General features: G+C 57.1%; 6 protein-coding genes across 6 annotated transcripts; 3 read left to right on the plus strand and 3 right to left on the minus strand.

The window, feature by feature from the left end:
* Positions 1-44: 44 nt before the first annotated feature.
* Positions 45-2,634, plus strand: GGS23DRAFT_484878 (adenine nucleotide alpha hydrolases-like protein). The gene is made up of 3 exons (XM_051514346.1): positions 45-226; positions 299-2,401; positions 2,520-2,634. Exons 1-2 carry the CDS (start codon positions 97-99, stop codon positions 2,386-2,388), a joined length of 2,220 nt encoding a protein of 739 aa, XP_051372864.1. The 5' UTR covers positions 45-96; the 3' UTR covers positions 2,389-2,401; positions 2,520-2,634.
* GGS23DRAFT_484727 (Clavaminate synthase-like protein) lies at positions 2,632-4,776 on the minus strand. The gene is made up of 4 exons (XM_051514343.1): positions 4,221-4,776; positions 3,604-3,991; positions 3,434-3,475; positions 2,632-3,183 (listed from the first exon to the last, which is right to left on the minus strand). The coding sequence occupies exons 1-4, from the start codon at positions 4,629-4,631 to the stop codon at positions 2,876-2,878; spliced, it is 1,149 nt and encodes a 382-aa protein (XP_051372865.1). The 5' UTR covers positions 4,632-4,776; the 3' UTR covers positions 2,632-2,875.
* A 724-nt stretch (positions 4,777-5,500) lies between these two features.
* On the plus strand, positions 5,501-7,710 carry GGS23DRAFT_484764 (MFS general substrate transporter). The gene is made up of 6 exons (XM_051514344.1): positions 5,501-6,219; positions 6,325-6,504; positions 6,592-6,948; positions 7,013-7,103; positions 7,156-7,282; positions 7,342-7,710. The coding sequence occupies exons 1-6, from the start codon at positions 5,785-5,787 to the stop codon at positions 7,598-7,600; spliced, it is 1,449 nt and encodes a 482-aa protein (XP_051372866.1). The 5' UTR covers positions 5,501-5,784; the 3' UTR covers positions 7,601-7,710.
* A 274-nt stretch (positions 7,711-7,984) lies between these two features.
* Positions 7,985-11,935, minus strand: GGS23DRAFT_604489 (LCM-domain-containing protein; the record flags this gene model as incomplete). The annotated part of the gene is made up of 6 exons (XM_051519603.1): positions 7,985-8,107; positions 8,214-8,540; positions 8,591-8,881; positions 9,496-11,237; positions 11,294-11,655; positions 11,709-11,935. The coding sequence occupies 6 exons, from the start codon at positions 11,933-11,935 to the stop codon at positions 7,985-7,987; spliced, it is 3,072 nt and encodes a 1,023-aa protein (XP_051372867.1).
* Positions 11,936-13,390: 1,455 nt separating this feature from the next.
* GGS23DRAFT_484945 (WD40 repeat-like protein) lies at positions 13,391-15,204 on the plus strand. Its single transcript, XM_051514347.1, has 3 exons — positions 13,391-13,578; positions 13,644-14,907; positions 15,015-15,204. Exons 1-3 carry the CDS (start codon positions 13,518-13,520, stop codon positions 15,061-15,063), a joined length of 1,374 nt encoding a protein of 457 aa, XP_051372868.1. The 5' UTR covers positions 13,391-13,517; the 3' UTR covers positions 15,064-15,204.
* A 1,993-nt stretch (positions 15,205-17,197) lies between these two features.
* On the minus strand, positions 17,198-20,444 carry GGS23DRAFT_485261 (uncharacterized protein). The gene is made up of 2 exons (XM_051514348.1): positions 18,118-20,444; positions 17,198-17,918 (listed from the first exon to the last, which is right to left on the minus strand). Exons 1-2 carry the CDS (start codon positions 20,132-20,134, stop codon positions 17,491-17,493), a joined length of 2,445 nt encoding a protein of 814 aa, XP_051372869.1. The 5' UTR covers positions 20,135-20,444; the 3' UTR covers positions 17,198-17,490.
* Positions 20,445-21,990: the final 1,546 nt, after the last annotated feature.

A 21,990-nucleotide genomic window follows, 5' to 3' on the forward strand; every position in this document is an offset into this window, starting at 1 on the left:
GTAGGTACCTCGGGGAAAAAAAATCAATATTCTCTACACTTCCTCTCATATCTATACCCTTCTAGCTAGAGATGCGCGATCACGTCGTAGGATGGAATGAGCACGATCCACAACGTCCTCCACCCGGGCGCTAGGCCGATTGCCGTGTCCGAGTTTATCGATGCGGTGCGCGCCACTTGCAAGCCCCGTTTCCCTCAGGCGAGGGGGATACGGCGTAGACCTGTCGGTTAGTAGGGCCTCCTTCGTTCGTCCGGCTTCTCGCGGGGCAGAGAGCAGCTTACGCGCATTCAAACAAAAGCCATCGCTGTCAGCGGCGGCGTCGACTCCATGGCCCTAGCCTTCCTCTGCTTCCAGTCGCGCAAGAGTAACCCCGACATCATGATCGCCGACAACCCCGTGTCCGGCTTCCGCGGCTTCATCATCGATCACGGCCTCCGCGCCGCCTCGGCCGGGGAAGCTAACGCGACCTGCGCCGCGGTTAAGAAGATAGGCTTTCCCGCCGAAGTCCACCGGCTCCGCTGGACCAGCATCCTCGGTTCTTACGGCCACCCCAGCGAACTGCCCAACTTCGAGACTGTCGCCCGCACGCTTCGCTATCGGAAACTGGGCGCCATGTGCGCCATTCGGCGCGCTGGCAGCCTCCTCCTCGCGCACCACGAGGACGACCAGTACGAGACGGTCCTCATGCGCCTGCTGCAGGGGCACGGCAGTCGCGGCTTGCAAGGCATGAAGGAGGCCTGCAATATCCCCGAGTGCCAGGGCCTGTTCGGCGCCCACGGCAGCGGTTTCGTCGACGACCAGCGCCTCAGCGAGCCCTTCTACAACATGAAGCCGACGCGGAGCGAGCGCAACAGGATACGCAGCCAGCTCAGGTCGCACTTCGACGGTCCCCCAGACCACGCAGAGACGCAAGAGGCCTCTGTGGCCGGGATCAGCGAATTCGACGCCGAGACGTTCTATCTGCCGAAAATACAGAAGCCCATAGTAGATATAGGCTTCCGTACGAAACAAGACAAGGGCGTAGAGCTTCCGCAGAATGTCGAAGTCGAAGACGGCGGGATCATGATCTACCGGCCCTTGCTAGAGTTTAGCAAAGACCGGCTGATAGCGACGTGCTTAGAGAACAACATTCCGTGGTTCGACGACGCGACGAACCGAGACCCCACGCTTACGATGAGAAACGCTATCAGGCATATGTATAAGGGCTATACCTTACCAGAAGCTCTGCAGAAACCCGCTATCCTAGCGCTCGCGAAGAGGTGCCGGCGAAGAGTCCAGATCCAGGAGGCCGAGGCCAAAAGACTCCTGGCTCGGGTTATTGTCCACGATCTTATACCGCATTCCGGCATGGTGACGGTCCATTTCCCCCAGTCCGCGCCACGCCAGGCCGAGAGGGATCTCCGCTCGCCGGAGCGCCGCCGGGCGCGCATCCTGAAACAGAGAGAAATTGCTGCCATCGTCATGCGCAAAATCCTCGAGCTCGTGACCCCGGAATCAGAACTCACCCCCCTAGTGAACCTTGAAAACCTCGTGCCTCGGCTCTTCCCGTCTCTTGCCTTGCCCGAGGAGGCGACGGCGATATATCATCCCCCGAAGGCTTTCAACGTCTGCGGCGTCCATCTCGTGCCGACGCAGTCCGGCTCGGGCCCACCCGGCTGGCTCCTCTCGCGCGCGCCGTACCAGTCCACCCTACCGCTGCCGCGCGTCCGCACGCAGTACTGGGCGGTCAAGCCGGCGGACGGCGTCCGGGGCATGACGCCGCACCCGCTGTGGCAGCTGTGGGACAACCGGTTCTGGATCTGGATCCGGCACCGGCTGCCGTACCGGGTGGTGGTCCAGCCGTTCCTGCTGGAGCACGCCAAGCCGTTCCGGGAGTCGCTCGCGCCCGCGGACCGCCGGCGGCTCGCCGCCCTCCTCGCGCGCTGCGCCCCCGCCAAGGTCCGCTACACCCTCCCCGCCCTCTACCTCGAGGAGCCGCTGGACCTCGGCAGCCCCGAGTTCGCGCCGCGCCCCGGCTACCCGTGCCCCGAGGACCCGACCCGCTCGCTGCACCCCGGCGTGCTGGACCCGGCGCGCATGCAGCTCATCGCCCTCCCCTCGCTCCACCTCAGCGTCCCGCACGTCGACCGCTGGCTCACGTACGAGGTCCGCTACCGGCACCCCGGCCGCGAGACCCTCGAGACGGCCGGGACGTTTCGCCGCGGGATCGGGTCGGGCGGCGGCGGCGGCGGCCGAGCGGTGGTGGGGAGAAGAAGGGGGTCCCCATCGCGACAGAGAGCCCGCCGAGCCCGCCTGAAACGCGCGATGGCGGCGCAAGAAATAGAGTCAAGACAGTGTAACATTAGCCAGGCAGAACCACCCACGCTCTATGGAATCGGTGTGTCGTAACCGAGAGCCGTAGGTAGGTATGTACTATCCAGGTCGTTTACCTACCATGTACCTACCTCTACCGCTCCTCTTCTGTCCTAGTCTTCATGCCACCTAACCAGCCACTTCGTCCTCCCCACTTGGGCTCTTAGAATCGGCTACGCGAAGCTTTTACTCAGATCTAAGAGGGCTCTTGGCTGCTGGGTTGGGCCGCGCCGAGCTCGCTTGGGGTCGCTGGCGCGGGTATAGCGCCTTAGCATTACCTAACGCGCGCAGTAGCCGGGCGTGCCCAGAGGCAGGTCGGTGCAAGAAACAGTACCTATATTTCGGCTCGGCTCTACTCGCACGCATCTACAGCAGTAAAGACGTAAATTTGCGTGTGCCTAGATGCCCAATTATCTAGGTGGCCGGCTGGCTATCTCGCTCGCGCGCTCTCTCGTTCCTTGCAACGCGCGCGCGCGAGCACGCTTACACCCGTCCGTCCGTCCGCCCGTCTGTCTGTCCGTGTTTACGCGTAGTAGTTCTGGACCTTGAGGCCCTTGAACTCGAAGGAGGTGCCCTCGCGGCGGTCGAGCACGGCCTTGTGGTGGACGTCGCGGACGCGGGCGCGGACGTAGTCGGTGCCGAAGACGACGGGCGCGTCCGGGTCGCGGTCCTCGGGGCGCACGAGCCCGAGCCGCTCCAGCAGCGGCGACGGCACCGTGCGCATCGCCGTCCGCGCCCCCGGCCGGCTGAAGTAGAGCAGCCCCAGCCGCGCCGTCGCCATCTGGTCCCGCGGCGGCGTCACCACCCGGTGGACCGTCGACTTGATGAAGCCTGGCCGAGTGAGCGGGCGGGAACGAGAAGCGGGTGAGCAGATCGGGGTCAGCCACGTAGGTGGCGTGTAGGCGGGTCGAAGCGGGTGAGGAAGCAGAAGGGAGGGTGGGACCGGAGAGGAGGGGGGGGGGACAAGGGACCAGGGACCAGGGTTGGAGTGCGTTGACGATGCGGTGTCATAGGTTGGGGCAAGGAGAGGAGGGGTAAGGCGGCGCTGGAAAGTGCGAGATAAGGGGGGACGAGGTCTTACCATTGGTGAGGAACGTCAGGGTGTCCGCCGCGTTACAGGTGACTATGATCGATCTGTGTCAGTATTACGCATTCCCCGCGTCCTCTCTGCCATGCGCGCGAAATAAAGAAAGGGCGAGCTATTCCAGCTTGGCTTAAAGAGAGAGAACGAGGGAAAGGGGCTTAACTTACTACCACCGTCGACAGGGCTGACGTACTTCCAGTCGCCCTCGGGGGTGCGGATCTGGAGACCGGCGATGTGCTGGGAGAAGAGGAGGGTGAGGCTGCCGAAGTCGGTGTGGCCGCCCTTGCTGTAGGCCTGGGTGCGGTCCCACTCGTCCTGGGTGCGGACGTTGTAGATCATGTAGCGCAGGTGGTCGTCCGATTCCTCGCCGTAGGCGTGCGCGTCGACGAGGTAGTTCTCGGGCAGCTCGAGGATGATGGCGATGAGCACAAACAGCTTCCGTATCACCTTGTCCCACAGCTCCCGGTGAAACGCGTCGATTTCCGCCCGATTCTGTTCCACGATCCGGTGCCGCCCGACGCTCTCGTACGCCGGGATAGCCTTCGGGATGTTCAACTGTTTGGCCGCCCTGTGTAAGTAGGCGGGTGGATAGGCAAGCAGGCAGGGAGTCAAGAAAGAACGTAACCGCGGCAGCCCGTGTGTCCAGGGAGGACAGACGGACAGGAATGGAGATAGATAGCGCGGCATATAGGTATACAGTTGTGCTCGCCCAAACCAGGTAGGGATCCTAGACAGGGAAAGGGAATAGCGAAAGACGGAACAGGAGCCGGGGTCAGGGACGCACCATCTCGATGTTCTCCTTGATGCCAGTGTCGCCGACCCAGCGGGAGTTCTCGCGGTAGCCAAAGTACTCGCCGTCGGCGAAGTTACAGGGAAAACGGCGCTTCTCCTCGAGGGGCTCCTTGAAGAAGGCGTTGCCGATGCTGAACTGGCGCAGGACGCGCTCGTCGTCGATGCCGGTGTTGACGACGGACCAGAAGCCCACGCGCGTCACGGCGTCGTACAGCTGCTTCGCAAGCTCCTGCTTCCCGCCCGGCTCGTCGAACCGCGACAGGTCGATCTTGGGCAGCTCGGCGTAGTCGAGCGTCTCCGCCGTCAGCGGCGGCCGCGTCCACGGTTTGATCAGCACTTTCTCGGCGGGGTCCGGCACCTGCGCCGCCGCCTCTGCCGGCGTCTCGATCGCGATCGGGGCCATGGCTGCGCTATAGTATGCTGTGATACGGCGGGATGCTGCCGCGTGGCGCGAAGCGGTCAAGGGACGGTCCCGTCAAGAATGTCTGGTCGCTCTTATTTGCCGTGGGCTTGGGCACGGGCTTGGGTCTTGGGTCTGGGGTTTGTGGCGTGGTCTAGTTCGGCCAAGGACGGGACGGAGCGAGCAAGATAGCAGTAAGCCTGTATATATGGGGTTCGACTGGGTAACATCAAGTAGTCGAGAGTGACGTTACGTATACTCGCCCGACGATACTCTTACACACACTTATACATATGTGTCTTGTCTATCGCTCGCTGCTAAGCGACGACGGCCAGGCAGTCCTGCCCTCTTATCGATCCCCGCGCCGTGTCTCAAACCTGCATGTTGTACGCAACCCGTTTGAGAGTGTAGTCAACTCTCCGATTGGATTGCTTCGTCCGGGGATGAGGAGCGGGGGTTGTTGCGTGCTCGATGTTCCCATCGACCTCATCGCACGCGTGCTCGACGATCCAGCAATAAGAGCCAACCAACCTCCGGAGCATCTCAAATCGTCCCGACACCATCGGGATGCCTCCCCGTGTCGGTGAAATGTTATCGCCAAATCCACGGTACGTAATATCGACCTCCATGGACCCTACCGGATCGCCGCCTCGCGCACGTTGCAGGCCGCTGTCCGAAAAGAAACAGACGTATAGCTAGCTAGGTTACATCTGGACTACGGAGCGCGCGCGATAGGCACCCTTCTTGCCGCCGGCTATTCTTGCGTAGGTTAGGCCTTCGGTATCGCCCAAGTGTTACCATCCCCAACCGCATGACGCGATAACATAACGTACGAGGCGGACGTCGTGCTCGGGTTGCCGCGCAGTAGGTAGCGAGAATCGTTGTCTAGCGCGATGTTCCCCTGCGATATTGATACTGCACGTCACCTCGCTTCGGACTCTGCTTACCCAGCATCTCCATCTCCGTGGAGGTGTCTAGAGGCCGAATCCAGCCTGGCCGCTCGTCATTTTCGTTCTCCCGGGGTCCATGATTCCTTGCGCACAACCTCAGGCCTAGGTCGGAGGGCCATATAATACGGACAGAGCTTGCCCGCTGCATTTCCCTTTTCTCCTTCTCTCGGTGGTGGGTTTGTCATTACCAAAACCAGCACCAAATCATGGCTGCCAGCGTGAAGAAAGTCGACGTGATAGCCGACGACGTCGCGGTCGCCAAACGCAGCAGCGATGTCGAGATCGTGGAGGAGCCGCGGGTCTTCGATCCGGAGCTCGAGAAGAGGGTCATGAAGAAGATAGACTTCTGGCTCGTGGGCTTTTACTCCTTCGTTTACGTCTTCCGAGTCATCGACTCGGCCAACTATACTAATGCGGCGATTATCAATCTCGAGAATGGCACGGGTATCAAGCAGCAGCTTGGCCTGAGTCCTTCGCAGTGGGCCTGGTCGCTGTCCATATTCTCGTACAGCTATATGGTATTCGAGCCGTCAAACACCATCATGATGAAGGTCTTAAGACCCTCGAGGTGGATGTTTATCCTCATTCTCGCCTGGGGGGTATCTGCTTGCTCGTCTGCCGCCGCGCAGGACTTTAAGGGGGTGAGTATACATGTGTGATAATACATGTGTGATGATGCCCTGAGACACTCGGGACACCCCGGGGGTTCGTCTAGAAGTCATTGCACACTGACGTGATGAACTCAGATGATGTGCGTTCGCTTTGCCATCGGCCTCGCTGAGGCGGGTTTCTTCCCCGCGGTGCTGTACCACATGGCCTTCTGGTACAAGCCGAAGGAAATGCCGCAGCGTATCGCTATCTTCTACTCGGTAGGGCAGCTGTCTCCAGCGGTGAGCGGTTTGTTGGCGTACGCCATAGGATTTATGGTGAGATGTCCACTCCGACCCCCCTTCAACCCCCCGTCGGTTGCTAAGCTCCCCGAGTGATTTTGCTAACCCCCGTGTGCTCCGTAGGATGGATTAGGCGGCCTTGCCGGATGGCGATGGCTTTTTTTACTTGAGGGTCTGCCTGCTGTTTTGCTCTCGTTTGTCGCGTTCTGGCTGCCAGACTACCCTGAGACAGCTAAGATGCTCACCGAGGAAGAGCGCGAGTTTCTCAAGGATCGCCTCGCCGCGACAGCTCCGACGGGCAAAAAGGGGCATTGGGATGCCAAATCCCTGAAAACGCTGCTCAAGGATCCTACCTTTTACACCTTCTCGGTTTACTGGATCTGCCATGGGATCGGTGGCTTCGGTGTCGGCACGGCGCTGCCCACAGTTGTCTACCAGTTAGGCTTTACGACGACTTCCAAATCGCAGTTGATGAACATGGTAAGAATCCCTATGTATGCTGCCACTCGTCGTGTTAGTTGTATATCTGACACACACGCGATAGCCTCCGTACGTCACTGCGTTCCTCTTCTTAAACACGGTGGGCTACTTTCTGCATAGAAAGGTCATCCGGCCCTGGACCACAGCAGTAGCTAGTGAGTATTCGTCTCTGTATGTGCGAAACCATGGTATTGACAAAGGCTACAGTTGCTTCAACGATCATCGTTTGTTATATTGTCTTGTTCACAGTTAACCAGCCGGTGGTGCGGTATATATTCTTGATTATTGCCGTTGCTTGCGCCGGTTCCGCGTACCCCGTGATTTGGCCGGAACGGTATGTAGCCTTGATAGCCCTAGGTTCTTCAATAGCATGCCTTGCTAACTCTCGTACAGCATCCGGGCTCTCGAGGGTACTCTCGCAGCCGGGTTTGGTATCGGTTGGACAAATGCGATGGCGCAGTTCAGCGGAATAGTCGGTCCCCACGTCTACAGCACGGTATTTGGGCCGACCTACCACGTATCGTACGGAATCTGTCTTGGATTCTTGTGCGTCGATATCGCGGCGCTCCTCACCACCTGGTTCATCATCCACAGGAGAGATCGCCGGAGGGAGGCGGAAAAGGCCCGTGAAAGTGAGGTAGCTGTGATATAATCTCAACGCTTCGGTCCGGTCGCCGCATGTTATAGAAGGGCATGGGCCCGAATTTAATCAAAGCATTAGGGTTTTTTGTTACGTAGATTACGCTCGTGAAATTCCTTGGGATATAGATTCGATCACCTTATCGCGGGTGACTGTGGCGCTACACTATCGTCGATGTACCATTCACTAGACCAGGCCGTAATCGAGGCAACGGTCGTTGGAACGAACCCGAATGTTGTACACGTGCAAGGTGAGTTATTCGTATCTCATCGACCTTAATTTGCGTGTCCGCTATTACGCCTGCTGTGAAACTTGGCCTCGCGAATCTGGACAAGAAGCTCAAGCACCCGACGGGCCTTCAGGATACAACACCAACTATGTCTTTGATATGGCGTCTTAGTCGAGTGTTTTATGGGCAAGCTCATCCGCTAACCGTCTAATATAAAACTCCCGCATGTCCGGGGGTAGTCTGTTAAACGAGCTGGCGATACGCGCAACATCCCGACGGCCCTTTTCATACTATACCGTTTAACGTTAGCATCAACTGCTGGAGCAAATTTTGATGTCATAAATGTGTCTTTGAGGGTATCTCAACACCCGAGACTCCAAATATAAGGGGGCTCACCGCTAGAAGATCTCGGTTTCCGTAGATATCCCTTCCGGGTGAGTAGCCAGTTTCGAGGTTGCGGAAGAAGACATTGACAGCAACGCCTAATTTGTCCATCGGAGCGGCAGTATGCATCCAGAGGGGTGGGAGATATAATATGTCACCTGGCTTTAATACAGCTTTGTGAGGGTGAGTTTCGGCTAGAGATGGCGATTCGAGCTCGGAGAAAACATCCACACTAGAGCTGGACGAGCCCGGGGGGAACGAAAGCTGGCCAATGTCTGACGGCGGGAACAGAACGAACTTCTTCGAGCCCAATATTTGGCAATACACGTTCGCCATAACCTGCCGTATCGTAAATATGCCGCACAGGAGATCAACTTCGCAGCTCTTACATCGTAGTGCAACCACATGTTAACAAGGCCTGTTATTCTCAAAACAGAGCTGAATAGATTCTCTTTGATGAATGCCAGTGCATCAGGCAGTCGAAAGTCGGCGGCTAGTCGCGGGAAGTCGGTCTGTATATTAGCGGGCTGGCTGGCTGGACCATTCTCCGAAAGTGCTCTCAGATATAACGTATGGCCGTTTTCAATCTCCCGTATTACTTCGCCCAACTTTTTCGTTACGTAGGAAAAGTTCTTGCTATTGAAATCCATCTTGGAGCTTCCAGCTTCATGGACGATTACCTGTAGATAGCTTAGTATAAAGGTAACAGCGCATCTGAAACAGAACGACTCGACGTAGAGAAATTGGGGAGCGTGCGTCGTTCACCGGCGATGGGTACGAAGACTTGGGGTGATAGGAAATGGGGGGGAAGCATTGCGAGGACGAGAAAGGGTGAGGAGAGGGAATAGGATTGAGGAATTAAATGGCCCACTGCTTTTAGAAGAGAAAGGACAATTGGAAATAATAGGATGGGATATAGGGCCAGCAGAGTGGTAAAAAAGCTCGGTCACCCTCAGTTCGGGCCAAGTCGAACCTAGGATGTCCTACGAAAACCCCGAACCCGGCTGACCTGGCCTGTTCCAGGCGAGCCCGAAGTTTTGCTGACCTCGCCGCCCGGACCACTGGGCCACTGCGCGTGTCGTTTCTGGTGGCACTGCGCGTGTCGGCAGTCTGGGGGCTCGGACGTGAGTTTGTGCATCTACCAGTTTATATAAATTCCGTTCCTCAGGCGAAGTCATGTTGTCTAGGTGACTCAACCCCCCCTTTTCAAGAGAGGGGAAGGGAGGTGACGAGGGGGCGGGGAAGACATGTCAAGGCAAGCGAGGGGAAGGAAATGAAATCCGGCATTTCTTACCTCTCGGTCGAAGCCCAATTGTTGTACGATGTAATCCGATGACCAGGTCCTAGTACAGCCACCCAAGTCGCCTCCATCGAGAATCACGGGCTTGCCAGCCTTCAACACAGCTGCAAACTCGGCCGCCGTGGTGACCCGGGTTTTCGGTATATCGACCGCAGCAGCGGTGCCGTGCTCGGTGGGCGTAGTGACGTAGGCGCGTTGTGACTCTACCTCATCTGTGATTTCGATAACCTTGGAGAATCCCCACTGGCCGTCGTGATATGACGGCTCCGCCGGCTCGTGGTTGACGGTCGCGAGACGGTATCTCAGAGTATAACATCCCGAGTTCCAGTATGTCCCCATAGAAAAGCACGTAGCCCCACCGCCCATGATAATTAACTTACCATCGTCAGTGAAGTCAGCTGAAACGCCTATCAGCAACGGTCGAGGGGCAGCCGTTATTCGGGAGGCTGAATGAAGGCAATACTCAGTGCCCAAGACACGCACGATTAGGATATCGTGGTCTCGTGTGACCGCATCATTGGTGATGATTCCTCCAATCACGCTCAGGTGCCCCTCAGAGGAAACGAGACCAGAGGCACCAAAACGGTTGATTAGGTTGTCGGGGCCGTTGGTACCACTGGTGCCCTGTCCTAAGCAGTCCGGGGAGTTCAAGCTAGACAAAATTGTGAATGAAATCAAGGGTTTGCCATTTTCTGTGAGTGTTAAAATCCATCGTAAAATTTGACTCGCAACCGTGCCATTACGAGAGATACCGCCAGCTAGAATTCCATGAAACTGGACACGGGAATCGGCCGCGGAGAAGGTTGCTTCCCGTGAACTGGCTAGTAAACAACCGAATACTGGCACGTATTCTGACCCCAACATCTCGCACTCCGTCCAGCCGGAACCTGGCTGATACAGGAGGCACCCGTCAAAAATCGTCAACGAATCGGATTTCCCGCCAACCAAAAGGGCTAGACTCGAGCGACCGAGCCTTGTTATCCCGTGTCGATAGAGGGGTAATGGGAGGTCGTTTGTTCGTTTCCATGCATTGGTTCCCTTGTCCAATACCCAGCAGTCTCTCATGGCTGTGGATGGCGAAGTCCTACCACCTACGAGCAGATTCCCGTGGTGGCCCAGGCTGGTGATGGTGTGACACATGCGGCCACCCGGACCCGTGTGGCTCACGGTGACATCTCGTACAGGCGGGCCCTTTGTGTAAACATCATATGACCTTAACCGCGTATTTGTGCCGAGTCCAAATGTGTTAGCCAAGAACTCCTCCCCGAGAGAGTTCCTTAATTTCAGCACGGCGCCGAATCGACGTTGGCCCCGAGCCCCCGAGTATTCGTTGAAATTTGCCTGCGTGGAAGACAGGGATATATTGAGATCCCCCCGAGGATTCGAGGTTTGGCGAGACGTTGGCGGACTTTCCGGGCCGGTCTTTGCGAGGACTAGGCAGTAGTGGCCGCAAAAAAGAGCGAATTCTTCCCACTCGTCAAACGGCTCGACACCATCGAGTCTTCCTCTCTCGTGGGCGCTGAGCCACCGATCATCCGACCATATTTGCCAGAGACTATTCGCCTCAACAAAGGACCAACCTCGACTGGAGAACCGGACACGCTGATCTCGGAGGTCGGGATACGTGAAGACGGATTTCAGCGGAGTCTTCAGCTTCTCAAAATGGCTTAACATCGTCTTTGCAAATGGATGGTCGTCGCCATCCGGAATAATTTGCTCGAGCAGACAAAATTCAGCTGGGCTTCGTTAGTCCTGGTTACTGGGCGCCAGCTAATGTCTAGGGACGGCCTACCTTGTCCAAGGCCGCTCGCCCACCGGATGACCGAATCCGCAGCTTCGGTCTCCATGTAAGTGATGGAGACTTCTGCTACAAACATAAACTCGCATTGGGGTATGTCGACGAAGCTCGAAAGCGCCGCTTCTACATCGGGTATGTAGCGCAGATCGCAGCCAATCTGGACATACTGGTCGCTCTGCAGCAAGATGTGGGCTCCCGTGTTAGTCTTCAGGCTGGTCAACGGGGAGCTGAGTTCCTGAGTTTCCTGGACGACCCGCCGCTTCTTTTCTATCAGGTCGGGAAAATCAACGTCTACAAATTTCGCATTCCGGCAGCGCTCGGGGTATCTGGCCATACACTGCCACGGGAGTACATCGCTAGCGGAAGTCAGGGGGCAGCTCGAGGGAGGTAGTTATATACGAAAGCATACCTCCCGCAACCCAGGTTTACCACCACCTTGGTCTTCTCGGACGGCCTCTCGAGGAACTGGCGAACGACCAGGTCGATTACGTGCATCCGGACAAAGTAGCCACGATTAATGAGAGGAGCTCGCCGTTGGAACTTCTTAACGAAGAAGCGGAAGAAATGGGGTTCATGCGGGTAATAGATGCGTTCTACACTCCTCTTAGAGACAATGCTGCTGCTGTTCGTCTTCATAGGGGCGTGTTAGAATGGCACTGGGACTACGGTCTGCAGACCATGTGGGACGTACAGCCATGACTAGATCGTCGAGGGCTCGTTGCTTGGACGAGCGATCCGGGCTGGGCCCAGCCTCGACAGCGCGTGAGGGGGCCATGATGATCCAAGAGGCAGCATTGGCGACTCTATGTATGTGGTCTGGCTAAAGTGAGGTGAGGTTGGGTCAGCATCGAGGCCGGTGGAGAATGGATAGCCGCGACTATGAGGTCTTGGGATACAGTGAGAGGTGTTTAATGTTGTTGGGCGCAGTGCTCATATCCAGTACGGCATTGGACTGTCTCGGAGAAGAAGTTATCAGATATAGAGATTAGGGAGAGATGTTTTCAGTCTCTCCTAATAGCCGGGGAAGTTTCCTCAATACACGGGTACCTCCTCTACCTGCCTTACAGGTGCCTACCTTAGGTACCTGCTCATTTGCTTCTATTTAATTTGCAATTTCTATTACCCACCTGCACCATCTAGGTAAGTACCTACCTGAGGTACCTACCTACCTAATGGGAAAATGTAGAGAAACCCTACCTCCCATTAAGCCTCAAGTAGGTTACATAGGTATATGTACATACCTGAAACACCTGTAGTCAGGCGGACCCGACGCAGTCAAATGATTGCCTCTACACCTACCTACCTACCTACAACATTGTTTCAACATGAAGATTGTTTAGGTACCTGTAGAGTACAGTTTGCTGCACAGTTCCGTACAGCCATACAAGGTGTATACTTGCTTAGGTCAGGAGCACACCTTACCTAACCTCCATTTGAAGCTACCTGACATGGAAAGTCGTCACCATTGAATCTTGTGCGAGTCCCTGCGCCCACCCTCAGATAGGTACCTCTCCTTAGTTAATTGGGTACCAGAACGACCTAAGCTCTCGAGGCTATAGGCGCAGTAAGGTGCTATAAGGGAATGTCGGTAGCGCATAAAAGGGCCGCTAGAGGAACGTGCCCGTCCGTGGTATGTACCTCTATCCAGCGTAGGCATGTACCTCTCCCTACCTCGGGCACGTCAGGTGTAGGGCGTGCGCCCCTCTAGGGTACATGTGAGGCAGGCAGGTACATTACCTCTGCTTGTCCTCTTCTACTTCCCCCCACTCCACTGCCAAATTCCAACCCCCTCTTATTTCTACCACCAGTCTGCAACGACGGCAATCTTCGACTTGCCTATCCGTCTCACCTCTTTACCTTTGGCCCGAAGTCCCAGGAGCAGAGCCCACTTCTCCCGGTCCCTACCCGACAGACAATCTAATAGTTTACAGATATAAATGCCATTGCCATTTAAGCATCCGCATTCACTTGTTCGAGAAAAGATCGCACCTACGCCAGCTTACCATCAGATTGCCCTTTTGTCATGACGGCGAAGACCAACCCTCGGATCGAGACGACATTCACCTGGTGAGACTCACCCCTCCAGAGCTCCGCTACACGACCATACTTTTAGTCGACCAGAGCTTCAGGTCCCCCCATTTCCAGGCCGGACAGCACGCGCCTGCGCACCCAACTCATCCGAAGCGAGGGACAGCCGGCCGGGCGCATCTCTACAGCCATGGCGAACCCGGCGCTCAATTTCATCACTTTCAACCAGGATCACAGCTGCCTAGCTGTTGGTACGCCTCCCCTCGGTTGCTTCGTGTTGCTACTGAGCATATTTCCAGGTAGCTAACGGCTTCAGGAACCTCGAGGGGGTTTCGCATCTACCATACGGATCCCTTTTCCAAGATCTTCAGCAGCGATGACGGGAACATCGCCATCATCGAGATGCTCTTCTCCACCTCGCTCGTCGCCCTCATCCTCTCGCCCCGCCACCTCATAATACAGAACACAAAACGCGCCTCCGTCATATGCGAACTCACCTTCCCGTCCGCCGTCCTCGCCGTCCGCTTAAATCGCAAACGACTCTCCGTCGTGCTCGAGGACGAGATCTACCTCTATGACATCTCCAACATGTCACTCCTGACCAACATCGCCACCTCCCCGAACCCTAGCGCCGTCTGCGCTCTCTCGCCCTCGTCCGAGCACTGCTACCTCGCCTACCCTCTGCCGAAACCCCGCGACGACACGCAAGACAAGAGACCATCACATGCCCCGCCGGCTTCCCTCTACGCTCCCGTGACGTCGGGCGATGTCCTAATATACGACACCTTAACGCTCAAGGCCGTCAACGTCATCGAAGCCCATCGCTCGCCCTTGTCGTGTATCGCGCTCAATAACGAGGGGAACCTGCTGGCAACGGCAAGCGAGACGGGGACTATCATCCGCGTATTCTCGGTACCTCGCGGCCAGAAGCTCTTCCAGTTCCGCCGCGGCACGTACCCCAGCACGATCTACAGCATGTCTTTTAACATGGCCAGCTCCCTGCTCTGCGTCTCCTCCACCTCAGAAACGATACACATCTTCCGCCTACAGCAGCCGGGACCCGGCGGGAACCCGTCCGAGGCGCCCGGATCCCCCCGGTCAGATCGTTGGTCCCGCAGCCGCAGCTACGACAGCGGCAACGACTCGACGAGCAGCGCGCAGGGCTCGCCGCGCAGCGAGGTCGCGGACCTCGCTTCGACGTCAGCGGCGATCAACGCGGCGCCCCCCGCGACGCATAGGAGGCAGAGCGGGTCTTTCAGCAGCATACTGCGGCGGTCGTCGCAGATCATGGGCCGCAGCGTGGCGGGCGTCGTGGGCAACTACCTGCCGCAGACGGTGACGGAGATGTGGGAGCCGCTGCGCGACTTCGCGTACATCAAGATACCCAAGACCAACTCGTCGGCGGCGGCGGCGGCGCTGCGCCCGAGCGGCGGGAACGCGGCCGGCCAGCAGCTGCGCAGCGTCGTCGCGATGAGCAGCAGCAGCCCGCAAGTCATGGTGGTGACGAGCGACGGCGGCTTCTACGTCTTCAACATCGACATGGAGCAGGGCGGCGAGGGGTATCTCGTGAAGCAGTTCTCGTAAGTAGCATATATATATATATATATTGCAATTCCCCGACACCCATTTCCCTCCCTTTTCGGGGTGCACGAAAGGGAAAACTAACCGCTCTCGTCTCCGCCTCCAGGGTTCTCGATACCGATGACAAACTCGATGCCTCGAATTACGGGCCGTAGGGCGGCGATTCCGATAAATGCGGTACCGAACCCCTTCACGATTTCGAGGAGGTGGAATGGCCGGGACAGGAGGATAAGACGCACGAGGGGGAAGAGGAAGACGGAGACGGAGACGGAGATTTCGGAGGTCGGGGGTGGCTATTGGTGACGGATTCGTAAACCAACCCCATACATCGCGTCGTTGGGACGAGGCGCCCAAGACTCGTCTTTTTCATCATATTGTTTCCGGCTAGCATCTGGGCGGCGTTCTAGGGGCGATGGGGACGAAGGTGTGGGTTACTTATGTTATATTCTGGACTTTTCTTCTTCCTCCCAGTTTCTTCCGCCTTCCTCGCCGCCTTGGTCCTGCGCGTAGGTGTTGTTATCGATCGCTATTGTGCGAAACCCCTCCCCCCCAAGGACAACCCTCGCCGGCTCGCCGCGCGCAGTTTCTTGTTCCTTCTATTTTTAACCTCTTCTTTTACTCTTATCATATTGCCTTCTCCTTTTTGCACCTTTTTTGCATCAGCGTGCGGCGTCTGTAAATGGCGAGGTCTCTCTCTTTTTTTTGTTCCCCGCCCAAACATAAACCTCCTACCGAGCCAGAGTAGGCATCATTTCATCACTGCTTCTTCCCTTCCCCCCTGCTTTTCCCCTCCCTCCAACTACGATGAATTTTAATCTAACCATCGACCTATTATTCCCCGTTGTCTCTTTCTTTCTTGTAATTTTTTGCTTCCACTCTTCCGGGGAGGAAGGGGTATGAGGGATAGTAGGTTCACGAAACTACGCGGGCTAGCTGGTCGCGGATGATATAGAACACATAAAAGCACGCATACACAATGATCAATTCATTCCTGAGGAGAATATGTCTACATATGTACAATCACAGAGGGAGATAGTGTGTGGAGGTTTAACAATTTATTGTTGCGCTGCTGGCCGTAGTTTACACCCTGGAACATGCACACAGGAACACCGCCGTCCTCGATAGCTAGCTGCCATTCTCCTTCTAGTCTCCTCGACTAGACACCGTATTCCGAGAGGCTGCTGCAGCAGATGGAAGCTGAAGACGACAAGGAAATGACAAAGAAGAAGAAGAAGAAGAGACTGCCCAAACTTGTAAGCTGAACGCGGCCCTGAGATCCCGTCCCAAGAAACATAGGGGCTTAAAAATAAAGTAGGTACCGAGAAAACAAAAACTCGTAAATAGGAATAAATCGTAGAATGTCCGCCCGCTCCCCCCAAAAGATTCTCGCCTCCCGAGGCCCGAAAATACCGGGTACGCACGCACCCAGGCGCAGATCCGACGATCATGATGATGGAAGATGGCAACGAGGAGCCGAGACCGACAAATCGCACAGCCCTCTCGTCTCTTGCCTTGCGCTATCCTATCCTCCTTTTTTCCGAGCGGCTCGCCCGTCCGTTCGATTTCGTGCCAACCTGATCCAACCCAAGGATCGCTGGAAATCCGGAGGACGACAGCAGACAGCCAAACGGGGCCCTTCCGATCTAGGCGCAGCCCTCCACCCCCCTTTCCCTTCTCTTCTTCTTCGCTCCCCTTGAGATTCCCAAGCCCTCTCGGAGACGATACCAAGGACAGACGAAAAAAAGGACAAAAAGAGAGAGAGCAAGGCTCGTCGTCTCGTCGTTAGCCAAAACAAGCGCGGCGGCCGTCCGCAGATTCGATTCCTCCAGGCCCGGTCCGACCCAGCCGCGCGCCGACCAATCGGACGAAAACTCCCGTCTCTCTTTCTCTCTCGCTCTCGCGTCGTGAGCGTATCGGCGAGTCGGAGAGAGAGAGAGGGACAAAAAACAAAAAAGCCTCCGCCCCCCAGACACATGCGCACACCTAATGCCGTCATCTCTCGTCTCTAGGTGGGATACTTTTTATAAACCCCTTTCGGCGTCCTAGTCCTCTCCTCTCCTCTCCTCTTGTGCTCTCTGTATGTCGGCTCCGCGACGTCAATACGGGAGAAAACAAAACAAAAAACCCGTGAAGCGGCGCAACTCGTAACGCCGGCAGCCAGGCAACGAATGGCTATGCATGTATATGCACGGAAATGCACGCGCAGGAAGCCGAAGCGAGTGGACGGATGGTGGATCTCCGTCAGATGCCCTCTTTCTTCTCGTTTTTTTTTCTCTCATTTTCCTTTCGTTTACTTATCCGCGCCCCCCCCCCCCCAATTACCATTACCATTACCATTACCAGCACTACGATCACCGCCAACTCTCGATGAGCATCCGCTTATGTGCAAGTAGGCAGGCATCGTTGCGGCAGACGCCACAGCCGAGTTGCTTGTAGCTCCGCACGACAGCTTCATCGAAACGGTTGGGGGGATGGGGATTTGGCGGGGGCGTGGAACTCGCTGCTTCGTCGTCCGGACCGGCGGCGCCGCGAGGGCAGGCAGGGTAGGCAGGTGGGTGGTAGGCATACGGCTGCCACGCCGTCTACCTGGCGTAGGGCTTATTCATGAGCGCGATCTCCCTTGCGATCTCGCCCCACTCCAATTCCCTACGGAACCCCGTGCCTCCGCCCGTCCGCCCGCCTCCGCTGCCCCCTCCCCCCTCATGTTGAGCGTGTGTGTCTTCTACGGCAGTGTTCCTGGCGCGCGACCGCTGCTGCCGGGTATGCTGATGCTTGTGCTGACGGTGGTGGCGACGCCCCTGCAAGGTTTCCTCCCACTTGAGCAGCTCGTACGCAAACCGCAGGTGTGGCTGGATGATGACATTGAGGCGCCGCGCCCGGACGAAGCAGTACGCCCGCGGGAAGGACAACTCCATCGCCCGCATCACCTCCGCGATACAGATCGTCGCGCTCCGTGAGACCCCGACACGGCAGTGAACTAGGGTGGCCGTGCCGTTCCGTCGTCCGCGTTCTATTCAGGTAGGGGAGCCAGGGTTAGCAAGTAGATTTCTAAGCCATCACCCCCCCCCCCTCTCTAATCTTGTTTATAATACATGAAGTGAACGCCAAGCGAAGATATACATGTAAACAAAAAGGGGCAGGTTTGGAATGTAAAGGCAAGTTAAAGCCTCGGTAGACCAAAAAAAAGGGTAATAGGAGAGCCAACGTACCAATAAACTTCAGGCACCTCTCAAACTCTTTCGTGAGCGGGTCGATGCCGTTGTCCTGAACCTTCTCGACGACGTGTACATTATCGACGCCCCATTCTTCGAGTTCGCCGTCCCGCCACATCGCCGTCTCGCCCACGCTCAGGATCTGGCGGATCCCCAGTGCCTTCAGCAGCTCCGGGTTGTTCGCGTGCCCGAGGTTGCCCAGGTACATGTAGTCGAGGATCCGGCTCGGGAACGAGCCGTCCAAAGACGCTAGCCACCGGGGCTCCTGCCGCACCAGCGCCGTTACCTCCGACAGGCTCATCCTCGGCCTCCTCTTCCTCGGCTTTATTTTCCTGTCATCGCCGCCGTCGTGGTTAGCGACATGGTTATTCGGGGCGATTTTCTCGTCCGTCGCGTCGGGTCGGAAGCAGACCGGCGACTCGTGCAGAAGCCGCACCGCGATCGACGTCAGCAGCCCCACGTCCGTGGGGTACGCGAAGAAGTTGCGCTTCAGCTCGGTGTGCAAGTCCATCCACGCCGCCGCTACTGTTCGCCCCGTGCTGTAGCTGAAGTACGCAATAGCCAGCACCGTCGACTCCGTGTACCCGTCCGCGCAGTGGATCAGGATCCTGCGTTCCGGGCGCCGCGGGTACCACCGTTGGCGGCGGCGGGGCTTAGTCGCCTGCTCCTCCCCGCTATTTCCCTCGTCGTCCGCGGACGTCGAGCATGACGAGGACGACCCGTCGGACATGTAGGAATCGCCGTCTTCGTCAGTCATATCGTCCAGACACGGCCTCGGAGGCAAGGTGCCCTGCGATAGGTGCCACATCCACTTGCACGTGTCGAGGATGCCGTCGGCCTCAGCATGCGACCACGTCGGAGGCATGATGCTACCCGAGGATGGGAAGTCGAGGTAGGCGGGGGTGCTCTTCTTTGTGCTGTTGGCGGGGCCCTCAGCGATGGCCCGTAGCGCGGACGGATTCAAGCGCCCGAGGTCGCTGCACTCGATAAGCACGTCATAGCCCTCTTCCTCGGGACTGTCAGGCTCCGGGGTCGGTCCTAACCACACGTTGTGCGAGATCTCGGTCGCGCGCGTCAGGGAGTACATCTCGAGGCGCTCCTGGTGGAAGAGGTCGACGACGGCGCCGGTCAGCTGGCCCCTCGCGTTGACCGCCACGATCTCGGGGTGCCGTTCTTCGAACTCGGCGAAGGGCGCAACGCACACGAAGGTGTTGTACTGCGGGACCGTCGCCAACTGCCGTGCCGCCTCGAGCTTCCGCCGCCACTTGGCCTGGGCTGCGGCAACCTCCCACCCGAGCTTGCGGACGAGCCCAGCGTCTTCGCCGTATATAACGACATCGGAGGTGGTGGCCGTCTTGGCCGTCTGGATCTGGAAGTTGCGCACGGAAAACCCCTCCCTCGGGTCAGCCTCGACAAACTCGCCCACAGCGCCGGGTAGCAGGAACTCGTGCGGCGCGACGGCCCCCTTAAGCCGCGCGACGGTGAGGTCGCTGTCGGCCTTCACCACGGTGATACCGCGTAGGCAGCCAGGAAACTGCTTCATGCCATTGCTGCGCGACATGAAGAAGGTCTGCTGGATGTGGTTGTTGGGGTGCATCCCATGAAACCAAGGAAAGACGTGCGAAGGGTCCGGGAGCGGCTGGCGGGAAAGATAGTCGATGGCGCCGGCCAGGTCGGCGGCGGTGATCTTGAAGACGCCGACGGACCCATTTTCTAGGCGTTCAAATCTATCGGGTGGGTGGAGCAGAGACTGCCGGCGGCCTTCATCCGAGTGGTGCCGCGAGGGCGGTGGCGGCGACGGTGGGGTGGTGGTGGGTTCGCGGATGTGGGCTGGAGCCGGTCCGGTGGGACAGACGGGTATATGCTTGTTTGGGAGGGGCGCAGGCGCTGTGCTGGAAACCTGCTGGGTGCTGATTGTCTCAAGTGCTATAGGAGACAAGGCGACGATACCGGAAGAGGATCGATGCGGTGGAACGGGTCGGGGGAGGGCCACCGTCGTCATGGTTCTACTCATCGCGAGGAGCACCGTGCGCCTAGGCAATTGCTTCCGTTCTGCTTGGCTTTCTTCTTCTTCTTCTTCTTCCGCTTCTGCTTCTTCCCCCTTTGAACTTGTTTTTATCCTTCGTAAATGGGCATTAAGGGATTGTCGTCGCTGCAGAAGGCGATTGGCAGATAACCATAAGAGCGTTATCGGTCACCCGCGCTTCGCATCAGAGTCAAACCAGGCCGGATCAGGCGTCCCACGTTCAGCTCCCAGGATACCTTGTATGCGTATGTGGATGCGCGTGGATGCGAGTGATAGGCGTGCTGTGGGCTTGCTTAGTGCAATTGCGGGGGTGGAGGATGGGGAGGATTCGGAGACAGAAGGGGAGGATGATGATCAAAGTATGAGGACAACGTGGGGGGTTGGAGGACCCAAAGGGTTCGAGAAACAGCCTGCCCAGCCGGCGGATTGTGATGGCAAAGGCAACAATAAACGACAGCCCAGGTAAACAGCGGGATGGAACCCCCCTCCCAAAATGACTGCTCGACTTCGTATTTTGGTTATCTCAGTCCCAAAAGTCCAATCCCGTCAAGCTAGCGCAGATCAAAGCTACTTGAGTGAAGCTGCGGCGAGTTTTCTTTCATTAGCGTTTGTGGTGAATCGAGTTGGTGGCCAGGCCTCATCTTGGGCCTGGCACTTATTCTTGTAACAAAGGCAGGGAGGGCGTGGATGCGGGAGCAGAGAGAAGAACGTGGTGGCGGAAAGGCCGGTAGTACGCGATGGCAGCAAGGTAGTAAGCGAGCTTGACGTAGTGACGAGGCGGGGGATGAGGAGCAGAAACGCGGCACTAGAATACGAATGGAACAAGATAAGAAGTGGTGGCGAGCAGCCTGGGGGACGAAGAGGAGAAGGGAAGAGGAGCAGGAGAAAGGATAACCATCCAAACCAGGAGAAGGGAAGAGGGGATTAGAGGGGGACGGGGGAGGGGGTGCAGACATACCTACTTACACACACGCGCGCACATATACACATACACACCCTTGGACGCGATACCAAGAATAGAGACGAAGAGGTTGAACCAGACACCAAAGTAGGATGAGGGGGAGAGGGCTAGGCGAGCGGGAAGAGGGCAATGCGAGAAAGCATACCTACATATACCTTAGGTAGACAGTGTAGCTAGATGTATAGCCAACTGTCGCAAAGCGTGCTGGTGGGAGGACTGTTACCTAGGTATATCCAGGTCGCCTCACGGCATTCTGTCGTGGCGATTGGAGTCAAATCTGTTATAGGGCCTTATCGCGCAGCCATCCCTAGTCCGAGTGATGCTGCAAGTGGTGATGCAGCGGGTGGTGCAAGTGGTGCCGTGCAGGTGTTGCGCCGTGCAGCGCCCAGTAAGTAAAACACCACCAGCGGTTGATAAGGCGACATGATTGACGGAGCTGGTTATGGTGCGAGATTGGGCCAGATGGGACCATGGGGGTTAACCTACCCGTTTCCTTATCGCCTTACCCTCCAGACTTTTGTATAACTACTAGTATATATCGCGGCATCTCTTCCCACGCCGCGTAGGTATATATATGCCTGTTTCCATCATTTCCTCTTTTTCCTCCTCTCCCGCTGGTTTGCACCCGGGTAGGCCCGTGGGCACGATCCTTGCTCAGAAGCCGAAGACTGATGTCCATTTACCCCTTCGCCTAGTCCCAACCTCAACGGATGAACCTAGTCTGAATATCGATGTAAGTTCTCTCATCTGCGTAGTATAAAAAAAACGAAAAAGGTTGTTGTGAGACACACATACCTATACCACATACCTAGGTAATACGCCAACACACGCACATACACACCGGCTACCTAGCCTGCTATGCCATGTAAAGCATACTCGCCAT

The sequence above is a fragment of the Durotheca rogersii genome, assembly GCF_024521655.1.
Source record: "Durotheca rogersii strain YMJ 92031201 chromosome Unknown GGS23scaffold_7, whole genome shotgun sequence".
Classification (NCBI taxonomy): domain Eukaryota; kingdom Fungi; phylum Ascomycota; class Sordariomycetes; order Xylariales; family Xylariaceae; genus Durotheca; species Durotheca rogersii.

Coding starts and splice junctions, on each gene's coding strand:
- GGS23DRAFT_484878 (XM_051514346.1), top strand. CDS start 97: ATGAGCACGATCCACAACGTCCTCCACCCGGGCGCTAGGCCGATTGCC. Junction 227..298: donor GATACGGCGTAGACCTGTCG/GTTAGTAGGGCC, acceptor TTCAAACAAAAG/CCATCGCTGTCAGCGGCGGC.
- GGS23DRAFT_484727 (XM_051514343.1), bottom strand. CDS start 4,631: ATGGCCCCGATCGCGATCGAGACGCCGGCAGAGGCGGCGGCGCAGGTG. Junction 3,992..4,220: donor TCAAGGAGAACATCGAGATG/GTGCGTCCCTGA, acceptor GCGGCCAAACAG/TTGAACATCCCGAAGGCTAT. Junction 3,476..3,603: donor CAGCCCTGTCGACGGTGGTA/GTAAGTTAAGCC, acceptor GATCGATCATAG/TCACCTGTAACGCGGCGGAC.
- GGS23DRAFT_484764 (XM_051514344.1), top strand. CDS start 5,785: ATGGCTGCCAGCGTGAAGAAAGTCGACGTGATAGCCGACGACGTCGCG. Junction 6,220..6,324: donor CCGCGCAGGACTTTAAGGGG/GTGAGTATACAT, acceptor TGATGAACTCAG/ATGATGTGCGTTCGCTTTGC. Junction 6,505..6,591: donor CGTACGCCATAGGATTTATG/GTGAGATGTCCA, acceptor TGTGCTCCGTAG/GATGGATTAGGCGGCCTTGC.
- GGS23DRAFT_484945 (XM_051514347.1), top strand. CDS start 13,518: ATGGCGAACCCGGCGCTCAATTTCATCACTTTCAACCAGGATCACAGC. Junction 13,579..13,643: donor TCACAGCTGCCTAGCTGTTG/GTACGCCTCCCC, acceptor TAACGGCTTCAG/GAACCTCGAGGGGGTTTCGC. Junction 14,908..15,014: donor TATCTCGTGAAGCAGTTCTC/GTAAGTAGCATA, acceptor CTCCGCCTCCAG/GGTTCTCGATACCGATGACA.
- GGS23DRAFT_485261 (XM_051514348.1), bottom strand. CDS start 20,134: ATGAGTAGAACCATGACGACGGTGGCCCTCCCCCGACCCGTTCCACCG. Junction 17,919..18,117: donor GAGGTGCCTGAAGTTTATTG/GTACGTTGGCTC, acceptor CTACCTGAATAG/AACGCGGACGACGGAACGGC.